Source organism: Arvicanthis niloticus, chromosome 7 (genome assembly GCF_011762505.2).
Source record: "Arvicanthis niloticus isolate mArvNil1 chromosome 7, mArvNil1.pat.X, whole genome shotgun sequence".
In the NCBI taxonomy this organism is placed as follows: Eukaryota; Metazoa; Chordata; class Mammalia; order Rodentia; family Muridae; genus Arvicanthis; species Arvicanthis niloticus.
The window spans coordinates 8,866,073-8,891,399 of record NC_047664.1 but is presented as its reverse complement, the minus strand read 5'-3'; the positions used below and the strand labels follow the sequence as shown (position 1 = coordinate 8,891,399).

Below are 25,327 nucleotides of genomic sequence, written 5' to 3'. Positions count from 1 at the left end.
TTTTATGTCATTTTTTTCTCTTTTTGATTTGTTTCTATTTGTGGTACTGTTGTTGTTTTTATTTGGGGTTTTTGTTTTGTTTTGTTTTTTGAGACAGGATCTCACATAGGAGAGACTGGCTTCAAGCTCATTATATATGCAAGGAGAACCTTAAAATTTCTATCATTTCACCCTCACCTGTGAAGTACAGAGAGTGCATGTGCTGCCACAGCTGGCATTATTTTATTCAAGTATACAAAGAACTTGAAATTCTATGACATCTATAGATGACTGTCATCATAATAGCAATTTCTAATGTTTTTGTCAGCTCTTGAAAAGCTAGGTAGCTCTTTAGAGCATTCCTTTTGTATTTTCTTCAGCCCTAATGATATTATCTTAAGCTTAAAATTGGAGGCATCCAAAATAGTGATTTAATTCTAAAGATGTAAGTAAATAAAACTATTTAAAATGGCATTTTTCTGTGCCAGATTCTTGGATATTTAATTTATTTTTTTAATTTAAATATATATATATATACATATATATATATATATATATATGTATATATATGTATATATATATATATGGAACCTTTGGGGCTTAATCAGAGCAGGTGGGCATAATGCCACATGCCTATCATCCCAATGCTTGGGAGAGGGGTGGAGGAAGATTGTGATTTTGGGTCAAACCTGGGCAACATAGTGAGTTCTAAGGCAGCATGGGCTACAAAGGAAAACCTTAACTTAAAAATCTAAAATAAAGCCAGGCATAGTGGTGCATTCCTTTAATCTCAGTACTTTGAGATTAAAGTAGATTTCTGAGATGAAATGAGGTAAAGACCAGAGAGATTCAGGTCATCCTCATCTATACAGAGAGTTTGCAGCCCATCTAGGCTACAAGACCCTGTATCACTGGCAGATTTCTGAGAGTTCAAGGCTAGCCTGGTCTATATAGTGAGTTTCAGGACAGCCAGCCAGAGATAACTGGTGAAACTTTGTCCAGAAAAAAAGAAAAAAAAGGAAAAGAAGGGAAAAGAAAAGAGAAGGAAAGAAAGAAGAAAGGAAAGAAGGAAGAAAGGAAGGAAGGAAGGAAGGAAGGAAGGAAGGAAGGAAGGAAGGAAAAAAGGAAAAGAAAAAGGAAAGGAAAAATAAACAGACAAGTGAAAAATCTAAAACAAGAGCTGGCCCTGTTGGCGCATGATCTTAATCCCAGCACTCAAGAAGTGGAGGCAGGAGGATCAGGAGTTGAGGCTAGCCTCGTTATACAGTGAATTTGAGGCTAGCCAGGGCTTCATGAGACTGTGTCTCAAAAAGACAAATAAATGAATCTTACCTGGGCGGATATCATCATATACCATGATATTTACTTATCTCTTGGTTATTTCTCAAGAAGACAGGTTAGAAATAAGTGAGTGTAGCCATTCTGCCTTTAGGAGCCCTCATGTGCACACCTGACCAGACCTAATCATGGTGGACACAGAAAGACCTTTCCCCTCCACATTCCAGAAGACAGCTGCGGAGAGTCCAAGGCTGATCCTTCTGTCACTGTGCCCCTTGAGCTGGTTGGGTTCCCTTCCTTAGCAAAGGAGGTTAGAACAGCCACGTCCCCAGAGCCGTCCTTGAGACCCCAGGTCTCAGCTGGTGTATGTGCCTCCTGCTTTCCCTCTCACAGTCAGTGCTAAAGAGTAAAGAAACAACAAACTCAGCCTAGTCAACGTGTTCCCTTCATCTCATATCTGTCTTGTCAGAGTGCAACACTACCGGCTGGATTCCGACAGAAAGACCAGACCCAGAAAGCAGCCACTGGCCCATTTGACCGAGAGCACCTGCTCATGTATCTGGAGAAAGAGGCTTTGGAACAGAAAGACAGGGAGGACTTTGTACCCTTCACAGGAGAAAAGAAAGGTAAGGCCACAGACTACATGTCTTAGGATAGAATGTTCTTCACACACTGTGGAGCACCAGCCAACGGGATAGGAAATAAGCCTATGAACTACACATGGCGTTTTAGAACACTGTGGCTCACAGAGAGGTGTCCAACACCCAGAGTGAACTCTAAGTAAATTACAGCTCATGGGTAATGACAGTGGGTCTTCATGGGTTCATTGGTTGTTACAAATGCCCCACTATAGTGCGGAACATTAGTGCAGAGGTTTGGGGAGGGCACAGTACATGAGAATTTTCTGCTCGACTTGATATGAACCTAAAGCTATTCTCAAAATTAAAGTTCATTAGTTTAAAAGAGAAAAGCCAGGCAGGATGTGGGATTAATTAAATGAATACATGGGTTCTAATGGCTCTGCAATTAATCCTGTCAAAAAATTATTTTCAAAGTCAGAAAAAAAAGCATTGAAAACATAGAGTGCCCTCCCTGCCTGAATGAACTGCACAGGCAATGATGGGTTTCCCTCAGCCTTTTGATCCATTAACTACAGGAGTCTAGACAAGGCCTTCTTGCTCCATCTAGCGTGGTTAGAGCCCCATCCCCCAACCCTAGAAGCGTACCATTCATTCATCTTAGTGCAGAACTCTGTGGCAGACCCTGAACCTCCAGCTATATAATCAGATCTTGACCTGCCCTCAAGAAGTAGGCTTGTCATCCAGTAAAAGGAACACAGGGATGTGACTGGGAAGGCTGTGAGGAGCACGTCCATGTCAGAACCCTTCCCTGTCCCCTCCTCTCTCCTCTTTCCCTCTCCTCCTTCTCCTCATCCCTTCCTCCCCCATCCCCTCCCCTGCCCCCATCACTGTGTAGCCCAAATAGGCTCCTAGTTCCTCACTTTACCCCCTCAATGCTGAAACTTCAGGCATGCTGCCTGCATGGTGTCCTAAATTCCTGTCGCAGCCTCAGCATGGGTGTAGCTTCCACAGCCTCTTGCCTGAGTCTCTCCTTTCCTTGCTAAGCCCCAGCCTGTGTCTTTGTTCATTTTCCCAGACTTGTCCAGCTCTAGTTTTCTCGTCATCTCTTCTCTCTGACCCACATCCCACCCCCACCCCCACCCCCACCCCCACACACACTTTTTTATAAATTCAAGACTCTCAGCTAAATGCTAGGTCTTGGGTTTCCCTGACCCCTCTCTGTCACCCCCCTTTTCCTACCATGATCCCAGGGCTTTGCTTTCATAGCCCTGTGACTGTGTTCATCATTTTGCTGGTTTACTTTGGTGGTTGTGTGGTATCTGTATCAGCCTAAGAAATTGGGTAGAGCTGAATGACAGGAGGAAGTGCTCCTTTCTCTGAGCTCCAGTGAGGTGGTCTTTGAGCCTCTACTCAGTGGCTGAGCCTCTACTCAGTGGCGAGGAAAAGAGAGCACTCAGGAGTCATCCCTGCCACTCCCTCTGTGCTGTGCACATAACAGGTCACAGGCCACTGAGAAAGAAATTAAGAAAGTAGAGCTGATCAGTGATGAGTCAGGTTAACAGCCTCGGATTACTATGGAATATGAGCCGTTTCTATGGTAACACAAGCTGTTTCTATAGTAACACAGTTGCTGTTGGACTTACCAAATTGTGACAAGCATAAAATATAATGTAAAAAATCTTCAGTAAAATTCCCAAAATGCTAATAATCCCAGCACTTGGGAGGCAGAGGCAGAGGCAGGCGGATTTCTGAGTTTGAGGCCAGCCTGGTCTACAGAGTGAGTTCCAGGACAGTCAGGACTACACAGAGAAACCCTGTCTCGAAAAAAACAAAAAAAACAAACAAACAAAAAAACCCAAAATGCTAAGTATTCAATAATGACAGAATAATAAAGGAGGGAAATTTGTCATTTCTTCTCTGAGTTGAGGAGTGTCTAAGGCAAATTACACCCAGATTGACCTAGAGGAGGCTTGTGGTGAAGGCAGGAGCTAGCTGAGTGTAAAGGGTGCACACAGTCACCTTAGAAGATGGCCGGTGGTGTAGTTACCCTCCCTACCATGACAAAGTACCTGACTGAAGCAGCTTAAGGAGGGATGGGCCTGTTTGGAGTCACAGGTCAAGAGTCTTATGTGCCAAGCCTTCAGAACAGCAGAAGCCTACAGCAGAGGTTCACTTTGCATCCACAGGCAGGAATCAGATGGAAGCTGGTACTCAGCTCACATTCTCCTTTTCATGAAATCCTGGACCCCAGCCCACAGATTGGAGCTGCCCACAGTTAGGGTCTTTCCAATTAACCCAGTCTAGGAACTTCCACATAAACATGCCTGGAGGTTTGTCTTTTCTAGACCCTGTTAAGTTGACTGTCACCATTAGGAAGATGCTTAACCACTAAAGTGAGCTCCTGGGAGTTCTGCGTGGTAAAGGCAGGACTCCTTCCTCCTCATGCTAGATTAGCCCCCATCCCAGCAGTTCAAGAGCCTCAAACGATACAAAACAGCTCAATGATGGGTGTCTTTAACGCCAGCATTGCATCTTCTGTTCAGTCTGCCAGCCCTACACGTAAGGCAGTAGCTCAGTCGTCTTTGTTTTTCTTCTCATTTCAAGGGAGAGTCTTTATCCCCAAGGAAAAACCTGTAGAAACTCGTAAAGAAGAGAAAGTGACTCTGGACCCAGAACTGGAGGAAGCCTTGGCCAGTGCCTCAGATACTGAACTCTATGACCTTGCAGGTGAGTTCTCGGGCCTAGCCCATGGTGCCCATGTGACCCCCAGGCATGCACTCTCTGCCCTGGTGCAAACCTGTGAGCTGCTGGTAGCTGTTGAGTACTGTGTGGCCAGGGTGACAGCAGCCCTATCTTATCTAGAAAACTGGAGCCTGTGGCTGAGCAAGCCATGTTTTAGCCCATGCTCCTGTTCAGATGATTTCCCATCCTACAAGACTCCCGTGAGAAACTGAAGAGAACTGATAGGAAATCGTACTGTTAGCTTAAAAGGAGTAAATTGCAAGCTAGGTGTGGTGACCAATTCCTGAAATGGTAGCACTAGCACACTAAAAGGCTAAGGCGGGAGGATTATTGTGAGTTGGCAGGGCTACAGAATTGAGACCTTGTCTCAAAAAAGAAAACATCCCCAAATGCTTCCTGGGAGCTTCCACATTCAAATACACTTATGAGACATCACACACATTTATGGTCACATTTCTTTTTGTTTGTTTGTTTATTTTTGTTTTTTGAGACAAGGTTTCTCTGGGTAGCCTTGGCTACCCCAGAACTTGTTCTGTAGACCATGCTGGCCTCAAACCCAGAGATTTTTCTGCCTCTGCCACATGAGTGCTAGGATTAAAGGTGTGTACCACCACTGCCTGGCTTCAAGATCACATTTCTGTAGAGTTCTTGGTCTCCCTTACAATTGCCATTACAAGCTGATTTATGCCAGAAGGTCAGCTAGCCTTCTTGTTTCCTTAACAACTGACGCATGACAATGACAACAGGACTGTTATTTTAATTGACTTTGCATGTAGATTGGATTAGTTGCTTTTCTGCTGCTATGATAAAACACTGTGACAAAGGTGACTTATAAAAGAAAGTGTTTAATTGAACCTATGGTTTCAGAGGATTAGAGTCTGTGGTGGTGAAGCAAAGACTGGCAATGGGAACAGCTGAATACTCACATCTTGATCCAAAAGCAGGAGGCAGAGAGAGTATACACTGAGAATGAGTCTTTTAAAAGCCTCAAAGCCTACCTCAGTGACACACCCTCTCTGACAAGGCCACACCTCCTGTCCTTCCCAAACAGTCCCACCAGCTCAAGACCAAGTATTCAAACATATGAACAATGATAATGAAGACCTCCAAACTCAGGAGACCCTACTCAAGTCTCAGGAAATCATGGCCACCCCAAAATCACAAGACACCGTACCTGGATGCAATCAGCAGAGGTTTATTGGGGAGAGTTGGCTAGCCAAGGTCAAACTGCTCGTCCACGCAGGAACAAAGTTTGACAAAAGGCCAGCAAGCTGAGGGGTTTTTTTTTTATAGCATGGGGTGGGGAAAAGGAGGAATTTTCGTGCAGTTACACATGATTGGTTGTTTTACAGATTTTGAACATCAGCAGGCTGTAATACTGGGAAGACCTCAAGGGGGGAGGGGTAACCAAGAACAGTGGAAAGTTAGCTACTTCTTGGAACCACCCAGATGACTTGCATCATCTTTCTCTGTGGTCAGGAATGTGTCTTCTTGCTTTGGGCCTTCCCCACCCTGAGGCTTGAGGAATGTTAATCCAGCAAGTGTCCTCTGATTCAGGAATAATGTCCTCCACCCAGAATGTATCCCAGGGCAGTGAAGCCTGAAATCTTACATTCAGTTCCGCCTTCTGGAACCTGCATTCTCTTGCTCAGGTTTAGGGTAAAGAAAAAGCCTATATATATTTCATAAAATGGCCTTTATAATTTTTCACTCTACAATGACTATTAGCAGCCAAACTGTGATGTAGATATTAAAAGTTCAAATAATACAAAAGAAATGAAAAGCAAGCCTTTCCCCCAAATTAAGTCCTTTCTCTTAAAAAAAAAAGAAAAAGAAAAAGAAAGAAAGAAAAAAAAGTATGTGATGTGGGTGGGTGAGCAACATAGAAAGTTCTAGAGAAGCGCAGGCTACACGGTAAGACCCTGACTTAAAAACCTAGAACAAGAGTGTGCGTTTATGTTCTTAATCCCCACAACTCAAGAGATAGAGGCAGGAAAGTCAGGAGTCCTGGCTAATCTCCATACGTGTGTGAAGTTCAGAGGACAACTTGATGGATCTGGCTCCCTCCTTCACCTTTATGTGGGTCTTTCTGAGGATCAAATGCAGACCATCCAGTTTGCATTGTAGAGTGGCAAGTGCCTTTTCTTGCTAAGCCCCAAGCCCCACCTGCCTTTCCTCACCCCACCCTCAGCACTGGGGTCACTGATGCACACCTCCACACCCAAGGTACATCTGTTTCTTACTTAAGTTGTGGGATTCTAATCCAGGTCCTTGAGTGACCAAGCCAGCTCCATCAGTCAACAGGTTCTCCAGCGCAGGAGTGAGGATTAAAAGAAAAGAGACAATTCGATAATATTGCAGCGTGACCCCAGCCAATTCTGAGGCTGAAGGTAGGTTTGTTTTTTCCCAATTTTCTTTTAAACAATTTTAATTACATGTAAGTATTTAGGTCAGTTCTAGGTTGAGGAACCACCAATACAATAGATGCAAATAGTCAAGGAACAAACAAGGCAATAAACAAAGTCCTGTGATCACTCTCATTATCACTGTTTCTAAGGGCTCATCAGGATGACAAAAGTATCTGAGCCTACTTCCCTATCCTAGCCCACAGTCATGTTCATGCCTGAAGCCTACTTCTTTGTTCTAGCCTAAGACTTAGATTCCTGGGCTGAAATTACTTCCCTGTCATGGCCCAAGGTCAGATTCCTGCCTAAAGCCCATTTCCTTGTCCTTGGCCAATGTCAGATTCCTGCCAAGCAGCCCCAAAAGCTCTCCAGGGAAGAGCTTTCAAGGGAAGTAGTTTATCAATTTTTAGCTGCTTCCAGGCTCTGGAACTCTGACTCTTATTCCCCTAGAAGATGTATATAAGCATCTATCTCCTTGTGGGAATACCTGCCCTACCTTATTCCAATATGTCTGCCATCTCCGCACATCTTCATCCATCTCTGATGACATCAGTAGGGGACACAGGTTCATGTCTGAATGTCTGTCAGAGGCCTCTGTAGCATCTGATTCACCTCATGAGGAAGGCGTTTTACAGTGACTGGGCATCGTGGCCCTGTGGTTACTATGGAGAGATCCCTCCATGGTTACTGCTTTTCCCAAGGGTTGTCTCACAGGTTTTACTGGAATTGCCCAAAGGAAGAATGCAGGGTGGGACTTTGATTCCCAGAAAACACCTGAGAAAGGAGAAAGAAAAAAGGCAGTCATTCTGGAGATACTTGACCCTGGAATTAGTGTAATAAATCCAGGGAGATAATGCAAATAGAACTGCCTTTGTTTTCCTTTCTCAGCTGAACAGACACTCCCTAAGAACTCAGTGGAAAGCCTTCTGTGGGAACGAAAATCAAGCAGCTTCCTCTCTAGGGTGGATCTTTCTAGAAAACTGGGAATAACCTGTAAGCAGAAGGGCTCACAGCAGCTGAGGGAGCGCTGAGGACCTTTGTCTGTGCTGGTATGGAAGGTAGTGAGTAGAAAGACAAACACTTCAAAGGTGCCGCAATGGCTCTTCTTTTATCCTTTCTTCCCATCATGCGGTGGTGCGAGGCACGTTAAGAGTAAGGCTTTCCCCTTGTGAATGCTCTGAGGAAACACACAGAAAGTCCTGCCTGTGCTTCACTAACCAAGCCACTAATCAAGATAACAATCAGTTGGGGTTAATGAGGAGGCAGACTCTGTGGGCATTCAATGGTTTCCAAAATCATACAGTTAGGATGTGGCGGTCAGGGTTCAAACTCAAGGTGCTTCACATTTCCACTCCGTAACTGTGGTTATTGTTGTTATTCTGTTTTCAGTGAAAGGGTTAACTTAACTATAGCCCCAGCCTTTGTTTTTTCAAAACAGTGTCTCACTATCTAGGCTGGCCTTGAACTCTTGAACTGTCTGTATAGCCCCAAACTGGCCTCCTGGAATCCTTTTGCTTCTCAAGTGCAAGTCACACGCCTAACTCTAACTCCTGTTTCTTTTTTTCTCCATGTAACCGTGGCTGTCCTGGAACTGCAGACCAGACTGATCTCGAACTCAAAGATCCACCTGCTACTGCCTCCTAAGTGCTAGAATCAAAGGTGTGCACCACTACTGTGTGACCTAACTCCTGTTTTTACTGGTTTACCCAGTGACCCTTCTTTGCTGGCTGCCTCCCTTCTAAAATGTAGCTTATCCAGTCAGGCTTTTAGTGCCTGTGCCTCTCACCTATAATTTCATGAGAAGGGAAATCTGTTTCAGCCTACCCAGGACCACCCATAGTGTCGTTCCCTGCATGTGTGCCTCCTGGTGCCAGTTCCATGTAACATTGGGCACTAAGACCTTGGTATGCTCATCTGATAGCCCTTCCCTTCTTTCCCAAAGGGAAAGAAAGGACCACAATCTTTCTGACCTTACCTCTGAGGGGGGGAAAAACAGCATAATAATCTATATGACATTGGATCTTTAAAATTCGTAGACTCCATCAAACTTATTAGTACAGTGTTAATCTTAATACTCAGGAGACAGGAGGATTACTGCAGACCTAAGGTCAGCCTGGTCTACATGATGAGTCCAGGCTAGACAGGTAGTAAGCCTTTAAACAAAACAAAATCCTTAGATTGAATTCCACCTTTTTTATCTTACAGATAAGAAAAGTACGTGGAGGTGGGTATGGTAGTACCTACTCATAATTACATTTGCGAGTAGAGACAGGAGATTCATGCTGAGTTTGAGGTTATCCTAGCCTACGTGGGTTCCAGACTATGCAGGGCAATAAAGTGAGACCCTGAAAACAGAATAACAACAACAAAACAAACAAAACAGCTGAATGTTGAGTCTACTTAACTAGGTCTAGTTTCATTTCTTTTACTATGATAAGACCCCCTGAACAAAAGCAACTCAGGGGAGGAAAGAGTTTGTTCAGCTTACATTGCCAACTTATAGGTTACAAGGCGGAGTCAAAACAGGAATGTAATCCCCTAGTCACATTACATCCACAGTCAACAACAGAGAGAAGCACATAGAGATGGCACTGCTTCTGTGCAGCTGGCTTCCTTCACACTTGCCCACTTCAGGGCTCAGTGCATGAAGTGGTGCTGCTGAAAACAGGCTAGAGCTTTCTGCATCAATAATAATCAAGACACACGCACACATACACACACACACACACACCCCACACCACAGACACACACATGCCACACACTCACACACAGAGAGACAGCATAATCTAGAGAATTCCTCATTAAAACTCTTTCCAGGTAACTCTAGGTTGTGTCAAATTGACAGTTAAGAGTAACCAGCACCCACACTTTGGTCTTCCTTCTTCATGAGCTTCATGTGGTCTGTGAGTTGTATCTTCGGTATTATGAGCTTTTGGGCTAATATCCAATTATCAGTGAGTAAATACCATGTGTGATCTTTTGTGATTGGGTTACCTCACTCAGGATGATATTTTCTAGTTCCATCCATTTGCCTAAGAATTTCTCAGATTTATTGTTGTTAATAGCTGAGTAATATTCCATTATGTAAATTTGTAAGACCCCCCACGAAGGGAGGACCTCCTTCAAGCCTCAGGAATTCTCGGCCACCCAATAACTCACAAAACACCATTCTTGATACAACAGCAAGAGGTATATTTTGGGATCAGTCGACAGATGGTCAATTCATAACCCACACAGGGGCAGAGGAATTGACCTCGTCAGCTGGGAGTGGAAGACTTATATAGGGAAGAACCACAAACCAAGAGGGGGTTGAGGGGGTAACCAAGGAAACATAACATAAAAACAGTAGAAAGTCTTAAAAAGTCCCAACCCAAATTTAGTCAGTGTCATGCAGAAAACATACACTTATCTTTTGTAAGAATGTAACATTGCCCAACCATTTATTTATTTATTTATTTATTGCCATCAGCCAGTTCCTGGGACTACCCAGATGGCTTGCATCTTTCTTTGTGGTCAGGGATGTGTCTTCCTGCTTTGGGCCTTCCCCACCTGTAGGTGGGTTCTCTTCCCTGAGGTCTGAGGAATGTTAATCAGCCTCTGCCTTCCTCTCCTGAATGTTAATCTAGCAAGTGTCCTCTGACTCAGAGATAATGTACCCCTCCCGGAATGTAGAATGTATCCCGGGGCAGTGAAGGCTTAAAATCTTATATTCAGTTCTGCTTTCTTGGAACTTTATATTTTTCATAAGTTTTCTATATCTTTCAAATGTACCACATTTTCTGTATCCATTCCTCTGTTGAAGGACATCTGGGTTCTTTCCAGCTTCTGGTTATTATAAATAAGGCTGCTATGAACATAGTGGAGCTTGTGTCCTTGTTATATGTTGGAACATCTTCTGGGTGTATGCCCAGGAGTGGTATACCTGGGTCCTCAGGTAATGCTATGTCCGATTTTCTGAGGAACCACCAGACTGATTTCCACAGTGGTTGCACCACCTTGCAATCCCACCAACAATGGAGGAGTGTTCCTCTTTCTCCACATCCTAGCCAGCATCTGCTATCACCTGAGTTTTTGATCTTAGTCATTCTGACAGTTGTAAGGTGGAATCTCAGGGTTGTTTTGATTTGGATTTCCCTGATGACTAAGGATATTGAATATTTCTCTAGGTGCTTCTAGGCCATTCGAGTTTCCTCAGTTGAGAATTCTTTGTTTAGCTCTGTACCCCATTTTTAATAGGGTTATTTGGTTGTCAGGAGTCTAATTTCTTGGATATATATTGGATATTAGCCCTCTATCAGATGTAGGATTGGTAAAGATCTTTTCCCAATCTGTTGGTTGCTGTTTTGTCTTATTGACAGTGTCCTTTGCTTCAGTCCTTCTTAGAAGGAGTAGCAAAATACTCATGGGAGCAATATGGAGACAAAGCGTGGGACAGAATCTGAAGGAGGGGTCATCTAGAGACTGTTCCACCTGGGTGTCCATCCCATGTGTAGTCACCAAAGGTAGATACTGATATGGATGTCAGGAAGTGCATGCTGACAGGAGCCTGATACAGCTGTCTCCTTAGAGGTCTGCCAGAGTCTGACATATTCAGAGGTAGATGCTCACAGCTAACCATTGAACTGATCATGGGGTTTCCAATGGAGGAGTGAGAGAAAAGACTGAAGGAGCTGAAAGGGTTTGTGGCCCCATGGGGAGAGCAACAATACCAACCAACCAGAGCTCCCAGGGTCTAAACCTCCAGCCTGGGAGTACATAGGGAGGGACCCATGGCCCCAGCTGTATATGTAGGGGAGGATGGCCTTGTTGGGCATAGGTGGGAAAGGAGGTCCTTGGTCCAGTGAAGGCTGGATGCCCAGTATGGTGGAATTCATGGGTGGGGAGGTGGGAGTGGGTGGGTGGGTGGGGGCACATCCTCATAGAAGCAGGAGGAGGGGGGATGGGATAGGAGGTTCACAGGGGGGGATAGGGAAAGGGGATCATATCTGAAATGTAAATAAAATATCCAATAATAATAAAGACTAACCAGCAGAGGGACCTAGCACTGTTTCAGTGATTGGAAGACAGGGCTTCGGTTGTTTCTCAGCTCCTAATGACCCTGCACATTTAACCACACAGAGGCCTATAAAGTTACTGACAGTCTTGGGAGGATTTTTAGTATAAGCTTATTGAATGCTGTGCATACACCACACACTTTGCCAGGAAAGGGGACCTGAAGACTTTCTTCTGAATAAAGAATTGTTCTTCCATTTGCAAACTAACAATGTGGCCGTCCTAATACGTGTTTCAAAACTTCCTGCTTGTTATTGTTACCTGTGGTTTCTTTCAGCTGTCCTTGGAGTCCACAATTTGCTCAACAACCCAAAGTTTGATGAAGAAACAACCAATGGCAAAGGTCGCAAGGGGCCCGTGAGGAGTAAGTTGATGAGGGATCTGGGAGGGTGGGAAGCTTCATAGCTGCTGTCTGGTGCCTGTGGGGGAGAGAGCTTCTAGGTGAAGTCACTGGGCCCTGAGCAACCAAACTAGGTGAAGCTGTTGCTGGGCACCATGCCTGGCAGAACACGAACATCCACAGAACACACACATTCACAGAACACACATTCATGGCAGGTCTTCTAGTAGAAAAAATAAATCCTGGTAAGGTTGCAGAGTCAGCTCAAAATGCAAATAAAGTTTTCTGTTCCGAAGGACATTTGACAATGAGGGAGGCTTGGGTACACCCCCTTTTTTATTCCAGTGTCTTTTTGTCTTGATTATGGATCATTGGACTCTACATACCTACTTCCCCCAGAAAGCCTGGCACGGACAAGCTGCAGCCTCCTGTCTTCATCATCAGGAGTTTGTTAAATACCTACTGGGTGTCAGGAAGGTTCTGGGCATATGTAGGAAGGTCTTTTCCCAAGAAACTTATGCAGAGTAATCAGTTGGTCTTTGTACTGTGAGATCTAAGTGGACATAGATCTTGGTTTCTGGATAAATCATTTATTATTCTCTCTGATGGAGACTTCAGAGATACTATTCGGTCTCAGTAGCTTCCTATTTACTTGGTTAGTTATTAAGAAGAGGTCTTGCTACTTAGCTTAGGATGGCCCCAAATACCTGTCTCCCAGAATCTTCCTCTTCTCTCAACTTCTTGAGTGCTGGGATTATAAGTGTGTTGCTCTCTTTACATTAGAATATTAATTCTTTGTATGTTGCGTGCACTCCAAATATTTTCTGATAAATTAGTGTGTGTTGTTTTATTGTTGTTGTTTGGGTTTTGTTTGTTTTGAGACAGGCCTGAAATTCATTGTGTAGCCCAGGTTAACCTCAAACTCATGATCCTCCTGACTCAGTCTCCTAAATCCTGGTAGTGCAGGCATATACTGCTATATCTGGCTCAAGTTATTCACTTATTCATTCATTTATGTGTATGTAAGTGGGCTTTTTTATAACATGAATATATGTTTACCACATGCATACCCAGTGCCCAAGGAAACCAGAAGAGAATTTTAGATCCCTAGAACTGGACTTACTTTTTTTTTTAAAAAAAAGATTTCTTTATTTTATGTATATGAGTATACTGTAGCTGTCTTAAGACACACCAGAAGAGGGCATCAGATCCCATTACAGATGGTTGTGAGCCACCATGTGGTTGCTGGGAATTGAACTCAGGACCTCTGGAAGAGCAGTCAGTGCTCTTAACCACTGAGCCATCTCTCCATCTCCAGAACTGGACTTACTATGTTTGGAAGACACCATAGTGCTTGGGTGCTGAGAACCAAACTCCATACCTCTACAAAAGTAGCAAGTGCTTTTAACTGCTGAGCCATGTTTTCAGCCCCCAGTAATTGTTTCTAAGAGGCCTTTCATTTTTCTATTTACTTTTCTATTCCTTGGTCTTTCCATACCTTTATCAAAGTGAGAGATGCAAAATGGAAATTGGAGGAGAGTGCAGTGAAGAAGCCACAGGGGTATTAGTATTTGGGAACTGGGGATAGAATTGTAGTGTAGCCGCCTGTAGCTATGGGTAACTGGGTTCACCTGAGAGAAAGGCTGGGAATGAAAGGGGAATGGAGGGCGAGAGAAGCATGGGGCCAAGACAAAGTTCTCTGATCAAGGCCCGAAGTTTAATATTTTGCTTTCACATATAAAGGGTATGCCCCCCCCCCCCCCCAGTCTCTTCTCGGTTCAGCCCAGGGGCTGGGTAAGGAGATAGCAGGTGCCAAGGTGTCAAGGCTAGCTCAGCAGGCGGTCCATTCTTCTCAGCTCCTGTAACAGACTGCAGGGCGCCAAGGCTGGCAATGCAATGCATCCCATGTCCTATTGTTTGGTCTCTTGCTCAGGCTGGCAGGCTGGCAGGCTGGGGGAAGGGCACAGTGAAGCTCAGTAGTAGAACAAATGCTTTGAGCAGGTCCTGGGTTCAAGTCATAGCATCACACTGAATTTTTAAAAAGGATTTGGGAAATGAAGAGGCTCGTTATGGTAGCCATCTTTGCCTCTCAGAGCCTATGGTCCGGTGCAGATAGTGTGGGGGAAGTCTGTATAGTACAGCAGTGAGTGCCAGTGGACAAGATGCCTCATAATGGCTGAAGAGCATCTGCCTTCCAAACTGACTCAGAGCAGCACCACTGCTCAGTGAGAATAAACTTACTATGGTTCACATCGGAGTGTTGGACCCTACATGAAAGAATGGTGCTTTCCGGGGAAGCCATCTTTAGTTTGATAGAGGACCTCTTGCACTGTCTTTTATAAACTAAAGCTTGTGTTTTAGATGTCGTCAAAGGTGAAAAGGCCAAGCCAGTATTTGAGGAGCCACCAAACCCCACAAATGTGGAAGCAAGCCTGCAGCAGATGAAGGCCAACGACCCTAGCCTGCAGGAGGTCAACCTCAACAACATTAAGGTCGGTCACTTCCAGGACCTCCTGGCTTAGCCTGGATCACAGAGCTGGACATCACTGCCTGCCTGCTTTTACACTGGCCTGCAGTCCTTTCAAGTCACTGATTTTAGACAGAATAATCTAGTCAAAAGAAATGGGTCCATAAGAAGAGTAATTTCTAGAACTTTTTGAAAAGATTCATATAACTCAGCCAAACAAAGAATATTTCACCCAATGCTGAATAACCACATCAACTTTTCTTTTCTTTTCTTTTCATTTTTCTTTTCTTCTCTCTCTCTCTCTCTCTCTCTCTCTCTCTGTGTGTGTGTGTGTGTGTGTGTGTGTGTTACAGCACTCTACCTCTTAGCTGTCTCCCCAGCCCCCTCACACAGTTTCAAGTATCAGGAATGTCAGAGTAACTTAGAAGGGTAGTTGGCACAGACTTTCAAGTGAGACTCTAGTGCAGCTGGCAGTCAAGACTAAGGTATCCAAAGGATCCACTTCTAAGATGGCACACCCGTGCAGCTGTGGGCAAGAGACCTCACTTTCCCACCACATGGGCTACTCTTTGGGGCTGCCTGAGTGTTCTTACATAACCACATCTGGCTCTTCCCAAAGATAGTGACCCCGGAGTGAAAAAGGTCAAGAAGCCAAAGGCTCGGTGGTTAGAAGTAATTGCTTTCCTTGCAGAGTACTCGGGTTCAGTTCTCTGTACCGACATCAGGTGCCTCACAACCACCTGTAACCCCAGATCCAGGGGATCCAACACTTCTGGCCTCTCTTCATACCCATACTACACGTACATGCCCCACCTCATGACACACACAGTATTTTTCCATGATCTGGTGTCTAAAGTCACAAGACTGTCATTGTCATTCCCACCTTGTTCTTTTTGGTGATAAGCCTTGCTGTTGCCACTCTAGTTAGCAGTGGTGGGAACCTAATAATAAGGTAGACAGAAGTCTTATGCAGCAGCCAACTTTATTCAGTGCATCGGACAGTTTATACTCTAAGAGCTAAGAAGGGTCACCTGAGTGACGTATAGAGTCACAAGAACAAGAAGCACCTGGCAAAATACACTTGTTTCCATAAAAGCATATAAATAAATAATAGTAGCTGCTTGTAATGAATAATTTAAAGTAGGCTCACTCCTAACTGCTCCACCTGGAAGAGGCACAAAAGCACATTCCAAGAACAATCCATGTTATAAAGGAACAGTGATTGCAAGACCCTGGTCTTGTTTACTTGGAGCTCTCTCACAGGGTCTCAGAAATCACGCAGCTTTGTTCATGGACCGCTTTTTGACATCGTGCTATTTGAAGGAAGAGAAGGAGACAAGAGGTGCATGAATACATATGAATTGCCTATGGCCTAACTTATTCATGCTCTTCAGTTGGCTGGTTGATGACTTGGTTGGCTAGTTTGAGACAAGGTTTCGCTATGTGGCCACGACTGGCTTCAAACTCTTCAAACTCAATTTGTAAACAAGGCTGATTTCAAAGTCTCCAGCCTCCAGCCTCTACCTCCCTACAGATTAGGTACTAGGCATGTGCCTTCAGATAGGTTTGGTTTGTTGGTTCTTACTGAGCTGATCTCTAGCGTTTAATATTATTTCTAATGAGTTTTTCCCCTCTCTCTTTTTATTTATTCTTTTCTCAAACAATTTATCCTGAGTGCAGGCTCCCTTCCCTTTGCTCCTCCCAGATCCACTGCTTCTCCGTTTCCTTTCAGAAAAGAGCACTCCTCCAGGGTTATCAGCTGAGAGGGCCTGACACAGAGTCAGGTAGCTCTGCTTAGTTGATTCTGTAGGTTGTGTTCTCCTGGTGCCGTGGCCCCCTCTGGCTCCTACTGTCTGTCCTCCCTCTCTTCTGTGGGGTCTCCTAAGCTCTGCCTAATGTTTGACTGGGGGTCTCTGTATCTGCATCTGCGCCCATCAGCTGCCAGAGGAGGCCTCTCACCTCTCTGATAAAGGTTGAGCTAGGCAGTGATCTGAGTACAGCAGAATATCATTAGAAATCATTTTATTGGCTTGCTTTTTTTTTTTTTTCCAGTCATGGTTGGTTCTACCCTAGATCTGGACCATCCAGCTTCCAGTTCCCAGCCATCTAGGCAATTTTAGGCATGGCCTCCCTCCCCTGGTGTGGGCCTCAAGTTAGAACAACCATTAGTTGGCCACGCCCACAAGCTTTGAGCCACCTTTGCCCCAACATATCTTTCAGGCAGGACAGTTTGTAACAGGTTGAAGGTTTGTGGCTGAATTGGTGTCCAAGTCCCACCATTGCAAGCCTTGTCTGGTTATAGATGGCTGGTTCCGGCTCTGTAGCCTCCTTGCTAGGGTCACAGTTAGGGTTTTACTGCTGTAAACAGACAACCGTGAACTGTGAACATGACCAAGGCAACTCTTATAAAAACAACATTTAATTGGGGGTAGCTTACAGGTTTAGAAGTTCAGTCCATTATCATCAAGGCAGGAACATGGCAGCATCCAGGCAGACATGGTGCAGGAGGAGCTGAGAGTTCTACTTTTTTTTTTTTTTTTTGGTTTTTCGAGACAGGGTTTTTTTTGTATAGCCTTGGCTGTCCTGGAACTCACTCTGTAGACCAGGCTGGCCTCGAACTCAGAAATCCGCCTACCTCTGCCTCCCAAGTGCTGAGATTAAAGGTGTGTGCCACCACTGGCCGGCCGAGTTCTACATCTTTATCTGAAGGCTGCTAGCAGAATACTGGCTTCCAGGCAGCTAGGATGAGGGTCTTAAAGCCCACAACCACAGTGACACACCTACTCCATCAAGGCCACACCTACTTCAACAGGACCACACCCTCTAATAGTGCCACTCCCTGAGCCAAGCATATACAAACCATCACAGTCACCCTCATAGGACGTTTCCACTGTACGAAGTTTCCACGTTGCCCCCAATTCCAGTTATCCCTCCCCATACTCTTTCTCTCCATCCTTCACCCCGACACGATCCCTCCTGTTTTTAACTGTGTATAGGTGTCTTACACGGATATGTACACACGAGTGAAGTTGCCCGTGAAGGCCAAGAAGGGTATTGGATCCTGGAACTGGAATTACAGGCCATTGGGAGCCACCCAACGTGGATGCTGGGAACTGAACTCAGGTTCTCTGCAAGGGTAGCAAGCGCTGTTCACTGATGAGCCATCTCTCCAGCCCCAATTATATTGTTTTGATTGAGTGTGAATTGTGTGTCATATCAGTGGCTACTTACAATTCATTGTTTCATTTGCTCAGTGAGAACTGAGGAGATTAAGTTGCTGTGCTCGTTCAGCTTAGCCACCCCGCAACCAGCTCATATCCATTGCTGCCCCTTGCTGCTTACCGCTTACTGCTACAGCAATGGGTGATTTGTGCATACAATTTATAAGAGTCCACATATACATCCATGCATGGAAAACACTCATAAAATACAATTAATGTACAAATAAAAAGAAAGGAATACTAACAAGTGTGTTAGCTCATACCTGTGTCCAAGGGATCCACTGCCAACATGGCACTTCCATGTGGCCGTGTACAAGAGACCTCTCTTTGGAGAGACCTCTGCCTTGTAGAGGTGGAAGCAGGGCATCACCCTGAGTTCAAGGGAGCTTTGGCAACGTAGTGAACTTGAGGCCAGACTGAAGCCAGCCTGGATTCCAGGAGACCCGGTTAAGATCTATCCAGTCTTCACTTAGAAATGTTATAGTGAGAGACAGACACTAACCACATGTTGGCAGCATAGTGTGGTAAGCCCCAAACGGTGATGGAACTATAGGAAAGGAAAAATTTGAAGCTGCCTAGGATAACTCATAAACCAAAGAGGAAATTATTCAGGCAGCTCTTCAGAGGTGGAGAAAAAAAAAACAGGAGTTTTCAGGCCAAGGAGAAAAGCATATCTTAAGGGAATGTGTGTGAGAGACCATGGTTGTTAGCCTGCCCTAAAATATAGGACAGAAGAAAAAAAAAAAAAAAACTTTTGAGTTACATTCCCCTACTGGGCACTAGGAGGTGCTATCCACTCAAAATAGCTTAGTTAAATGGCTTAAAAAAGCATTAAACCGAGGCTATGTAATCAGCCATCTGAATGCAGGTGATAGTGAGAAGTTGCAGGGGCTTGCTGATGATGCAGAACACACGCTTATTAGTCCATGTGAGCCCCTGGGTCCAATCAGACATGAAAACAATTGAGAGTGAGTCCCAGTACAGTGGGGATGGTTTATAACTAACCCTGTCTTCTATGCTTAGAACATTCCAATTCCAACCCTGAAGGAATTTGCAAAGGCTCTGGAGACCAACACCCACGTGAAGAAGTTCAGCCTGGCTGCAACCCGTAGCAATGACCCTGTGGCCCTTGTAAGTGAGACTTGACATACGATATGAAGTCATTTCATTCCCTGGAGGCTTTATTTTTAGGTTTTTCTTATTGTTTAAAGTTAGCTGGCTTAGCTTTTAGTTGTTTTGAGATAGGGTTTTGTTGTGCGCGGCCTGGGTTTTGAACTCACTATGTATCTTGGAGTGACCTTGCATTCCCAGTAATCCTCCTGCCTCGGCTTGCCTAGTGCTGAAATTTCAGAGATGAAACCACCGTTCCTCAATAATTTATTTTATCAATTGAAAGTCTTAGATCTGGTCAACTTAATCTAACAAAGTTACGGTCCCCGGGCACAGGCTGAGAACCTACACTGCAAACACATTGACTTAAGTGAATTCTTGTCAGCGCTGTACTTTCTGAATAAGAACAAGACAAGTGTCTTGGCATTTAACTAAATAAATATTTAGAGTTTGTTCTGTGTTGAGAAAAACCATTCTGAAATTTTCCTCCTCCAGTAACTTTCTGTAACAGTCATTAGATGTTATGACCCGCCCCCCCCCCAAACTTACTTGGCACATATAAAAACGTCAGAGTGTGTTTTATCTTAGTCTTTATGTGCGTTAGTATGCCAAGCATACTTTAAACAAGCAAAAAATAGTGAAAAGTTTCCTTTGACATTCAGTTAAGTCGAGTATGGAAAGAAAAATAATAACCAAAACCCTTGTCCTTTTCTGCATTTGGGGTAATCTAGCCAAACAAGAAAGCTACTCAGCCTAAGTAAATACTGTCACTGCCTTAGCCATCACCACTTCCTCTTATCTGCTTTTCTTATTACAAGCCACTCTCCTGGGGGACTCAGTGAATGCAGCTCTGAGCGCTAAGCTTTGAGTGCTTACCTCAGCCAGTCATCCCTTAGTGCTCCAAGTATGTGCTGTTGTTAGTTGTCGCAGTAACATGAGAGGCTAGATTATCCCAGGTGTGGCAAGTAATGACAGAGCCGAGAGTCACCACCAGGTCTTTCTGGTTCCATTATGCTACATTTACACACACAGCCCTGTGGTTGTTAGGGTCCCTGGGAATCAACCTGAGAATTCACAAAACCAGCCACTCACTCTCAAATCAAACTAGAAAAACAAAGGTCCTGGCATGATAGTTGTTTTAAAGTAACAGTCTTAGGCAGGAGAGATGGCTCAGCAGTTAAGAGTGCCTGCAGCTTTACCAGAGGACCTGAGTTGACTCAAAGTACCCATTTCACACAACTCACAAGTGCTTGTTACTCTGGCTCCAGGGAATCTGATGTTCTCTTCTGGCATTCTTGGGCACCTCACATGAATGGAGCATAGACATACTTTCAGGCAAACACCCATATATATAAAATAAAAATAAAGTTTAAAAAATGAAAGTATATATAGATATGTCTGGGCATGTAAATATAACTAAGAATAAGGTATTCTACATTCTTTTATTCATATTGAATCTTTGAAACCCATGGAATGTTTTATATTTATAGTACATCAGTTTAAACTAGCTGGTATTCAAAGACTTAGTAGCTACATTTCTTGTGGCTACCACTTGGTTAGCAGTGAAGCTATGTATGTTGGGTTCTGTTTGTTAAATTTAAAAGATATATTTTAATTTTTAATTAAAGTTTGTGTGTGTGTGTGTGTGTGTGTGTGTGTGTGTGTGTGTGTATGCATGTTTATGAGAGTTCTGGTGTCCTTGAAGTCCAGAGAGGGTCTGTGGACTCCTGGAGCTGGAGTTACAGGTGGTTGTGAGTTGCCTGATGTGGGTGCTGGGAATTGAACTTGGGTCTTCTCCAAGAGCATGTGCTCTGAACTGCTGAGCCATCTTTCTAGCCCCAGGAAATTATAATTTTGTATAATCCCATAGAGTGCAGAAAGCAAATCTTTTCTTGAGACATGTATTTCTACTCTAGTCATTTATATACCATTGAAGGAACCACCTCTATGTCTTTCTGACACTACTATCCCAGCACATGGAATAGATGCTCAGATATTTGCTGAACCGAAGTGAACTTGGGTGTAATAACTCCAAGTTATGTTTGGCCGCATAGGCTCCATTTCATAACGTTTGATAAAAAGTGTTCTCTCAAGTTTAAGATAAAACAGCACGATCTTGACTGCCTGCCAGGAGGTTGTGCAAGTTGTTATAAAGAACTAGTTGCTCTGAAGTTTCTTTATTCTGGGACCAAAAGTTAATGCCAAAGCTTGGTGTGTCCTATAAGACAAGGCTTGCTGTACTCCCATCCCATGCTCTGATTAAATTGTGTACATTTAATTTTAAGATTAACTATTAAACAGAGCATGAAGGCCTATGCCTCTAATCCCATCACTTGGGAAACAGAAGCAGGTGAAAACCTGAGTTCAAGGCCAGCCTAATCTATCTTGTCTCAAAACTAACAAACAACAATGAAAAACAACTATTGAATAAATGTCCCTTGAACTGCATAGTGTGCCATCCCATCAGCCTGTGTCCCCGAGCTTTCCATTCTAACACCTGTCGATACACAGGATTTTTGTTCTGCCCCAGTGATGCTCAGCTCAAGAGCTCTTTTGCTCCCAGGGCACAATGGCAGTGGCTGGAGATGCTTGGGGTTATGGTGAGGACAAATGCTACTGATATTTGTAAGGTTTCAGAAGCCAGAGAGGCTGCCATCGGGACACCTACGGCAAAGAAATCTCCAGGCCCAGATCTTAGCCATGCAGAGGTTGAAAAACCTGCCTAGTCTCCTGTGGAATTCCTTCTCTTCCTTCTTCCTGTTTTAACTGCCATTAAGATAGTTTAGGGCTCCCTAGAAGCAATCAGTATGGGCAATTTGCTTCTCATTCTTCCACTTATTGTCTTTATGACTTTAATTAAAGTGGCTACCAATCTCAACTGTTCATGCACTTGAGGACAGAAGGCCAGGTCTCAGTCTTAGAGATCCTGTTCATGTTCATCTGTGTGGGGCCAAAATATACTATATTTGTGTGTGTGTGAATGAGATCTATATGTGTGTGTGCCTCTATAGGTATGTGTCTGTGTGAATATATGCATATGTAAGTGTGGGGTGCTCATGGAAGCCAAAAGAAGGTGTTGGATCCCTTGAAGCTAGACTTAGAGGTGTCTGTGAGCCTCTCAGTGCTGGGATCTGGACAATTGTCTTCATGATTGAGCAGCAAGCGCTCTGAACCACTGAACCATCCCTCCAAGCCCCAGTTATCTGTGTATTTTTAAAACTTTGTTCAGACTGAAACACCTTTAGACTATTATTAAAGCGTGTTCTTTTAGAGAATATATAGTCTCAACTCTTGAGGGTACAAACAGGAAGATCAACACTTTATGGCCAGCCTCAGTTACAAAGCAAGTTCAAGGACAGCCTGGGCTACCTCAGAGTCTATTTTCACACACACACACACATACACACACACACACACACACACACACACAGGCTAGAGAGATAGCTCATTGTTTAAGAGAACTGGCTGTTCTTCCCCAGTTTTTGTTCCCAGCACCTACACGGTGCTCACAACTGTCTGACCCTCCAGTTCCACATGACCCAGCACCCTCTTCTGGTCTCTGCTGGATCAGGCACACACATGATACACAGACAAACATGCAGGCAAAACACACATATATTTAAAACATAAAATTAAAAATAAGAGAGACCAAGCAGTCAAACACACCATCTGGATGCTGGCAATCAAATCCAGATCCTCCAGAAGAACAGTCAGCATTCTTAACTGCTGAGCACTCTGATCTCTCCAGCTTCTGCTAAGCTATTTTGTTTGGTTTGGTTTGCTTTGGTTTGGTTTGGTTTGGTTTGGTTTGGTTTGGTTTGGTTTGGTTTGGTTTGTTGGTTGTTGTTGTTTTTTTTTGGTTTGGGGGTTTGTTTGTTTCTTTGTTTTGTTTTTTGAGACAGGGTTTCTCTCTGTAGCCCTATCTGTCCTGGAACTCACTCTGTAGACCAGGCTGGCCTACTCAGAGATCTGCCTGCCTCTGCGTCCCGAGTGCTGAGATTACAGGCATGTGCCACCACTGCCTGGCACTATGTTAGTTCTTAATTGTAGTTCAAGATTTTAATTTTACTTAGAGATTTAAAAAAAAAAATGACTTAACAAATGTTTTCTTTAAGTGCTATAAAAACAATCTCTTTCTTTTATTTGGGAGAGAGATGCTCATGTTTAGAAACCCTAATGACTATTTTTGTACACTAAGGCCTTTGCAGAGATGCTGAAAGTCAACAAGACCTTGAAAAGTCTAAACATAGAATCCAATTTTATCACTGGCACTGGAATCCTGGCCCTGGTGGAGGCACTGCGGGAGAATGACACCTTGACGGAGATCAAGATTGACAACCAGGTACAGAGAGGGTGGGGCAAAGCTGGCTTTTGTCTTAGACAGCAGGAGTGGAGTCTCCACAGGGAGTAGGCCTAAGCTCAAAGCTCGGTGTGGACTTGAAGGGATCTCCTGGCTTTCCTATGAATCTTGTTTCTGGGCCATGGAACACATGGGCTCTCTGTCTCTCTGTCTCTGTCTCTCCCCCCTCCTCTCTCTCACACACACACTGTGTGTGTGTGTGTGTGTGTGTGTGTGTGTGTGAATGCAAAGATCAGAGGACAACCTCAGCTACCTTGTTTTTAGATGCTCACCATCCTTTCTGGGGGACAGATTGGCTGGTCAGCCCCAAGGACCCCCTTATTTCTGCCTCCCCAGTGTTGGGATTACAAACACTCACCAACATAGCAGCTTTTTAAATGTGGGTCCTGGGGATCAAACTCATATCCTCATGCTATTATAACAAGCACTTTACTGACAAGTATTGTCCCCAGCCCCAGACCATGTCCTTAAACAAACTTCACAGCAAGTCAATGGACAGTATTTTTATAATGGTGTGTGTGTGTGTGTGTGTGTGTGTGTGTGTGTGTGTGTGTGTACCAGAAGTCAGTGGTCAGAGACATCTGATTCTGGGGTTGCAGGAGGTTGAAAACTGCATAATGTTTGTGTGGGAATCAAAAACAGGTCTTCTGGAAGAACAGCAGGTGTTATTAACTGCTAAGCTATCTCTCCAGCCTAGATCTTTGTTTATTTGGGGTATGGGTCTCAGGGTGGAAAATTAAGCAGCTGGATTGATGGCTGTAGGACTTTCCCTCCACTTAAGAAACTCCCTGTTTTAATCCCATTAGCACTGACTGACTTGGAAGCACAGATATTAGTCTTGCTTAAATTCCTCAGGAATTGCCTTCTCTTTATTTTTTAAATTAATTTATCTATTTTATGTATGTGAGTACACTGTTACTCTCTTCAGACCCATCAGAAAAGGGCATTGGATCCCATTGCAGATGGTTGTGAGCCACCATGTGGTTGCTGGGAATTGAACTCAGGACGTCTGGAAGAACAGTCAATGCTCTTAACTGCTGAGCCATCTCTCCAGCCCTGCCTTCTCTTTATTTTTGTTGGTTTTGTCTCATGGGTTTGTTTTTGAGACAGTTTCATTGGTTAGCCTAGGTTAGCTTTGGACTAAAGATCTTCATGCCTCAGTCTCCCAAGTACTGCAATTATAGCCTTACACCCAGCTCAGCTCTTCTTCAGAAAGAGTTTCTTGTTTGCCATTGGAGTATTTGTTGTTATTTTTTATTTGCTTTTGTTTTGTTTTGCTTATGTATATGTTCATATGAGTGTGTGAATACATGTGTGTGCATGTGGAGGCAGAGGCTGATGCCAGGTGTCTTGTCACACTCTGCCTTAGTTTTACTTTTTAAACACAGTCTGCCACTGGACCTGGAACTCGCTGGTTGGCTAGACTAGTTGACCAGTGACTTCCAGGAATTTACCTGTCTCTGCACCCAGCTATGGAGCTCTAGGTTTATGTCCTATGCCTGAATTTTATCATGGGCGCTGGGGATCCAAATTCAGATCCTCATGCTTGCACAGAATCTGAACATCTCCCCAGCCCAATTTCCTGATGTTATTGCTGTGGTTGGTTGGTTTTGTTTTTCACTTTCCAGTGTCTGTCTATATTTTGGTTTTAGACAAAGAGCCAGATTCAGTGATTGCATGGAAAGAAACATCTCAGGTGGCTTTCTCATTCTCTCTCTGTGTCTCTCTGTGTCTCTCTGTGTGTGTCTCTCTCTCTCTCTCTCTCTGTCTCTCTCTCTCTCTCTCTCTCTCT

General features: G+C 44.1%; 1 protein-coding gene across 3 annotated transcripts in view; it reads left to right on the top strand.

Moving 5' to 3' along the window:
* Tmod2 (tropomodulin 2) overlaps nucleotides 1-25,327 on the top strand; it is a 44,526-nt gene that overhangs the window by 13,189 nt on the left and 6,010 nt on the right. For all 3 annotated transcript variants that reach the window (XM_034508987.2, XM_034508988.3, XM_076937886.1), the window contains exons 3-8: nucleotides 1,727-1,883; nucleotides 4,443-4,565; nucleotides 12,315-12,401; nucleotides 14,739-14,869; nucleotides 19,089-19,196; nucleotides 23,374-23,517. In XM_034508987.2, the coding sequence (XP_034364878.1) occupies nucleotides 1,727-1,883; nucleotides 4,443-4,565; nucleotides 12,315-12,401; nucleotides 14,739-14,869; nucleotides 19,089-19,196; nucleotides 23,374-23,517 (750 nt within the window). The remainder of the gene's footprint in view (nucleotides 1-1,726; nucleotides 1,884-4,442; nucleotides 4,566-12,314; nucleotides 12,402-14,738; nucleotides 14,870-19,088; nucleotides 19,197-23,373; nucleotides 23,518-25,327) is intronic.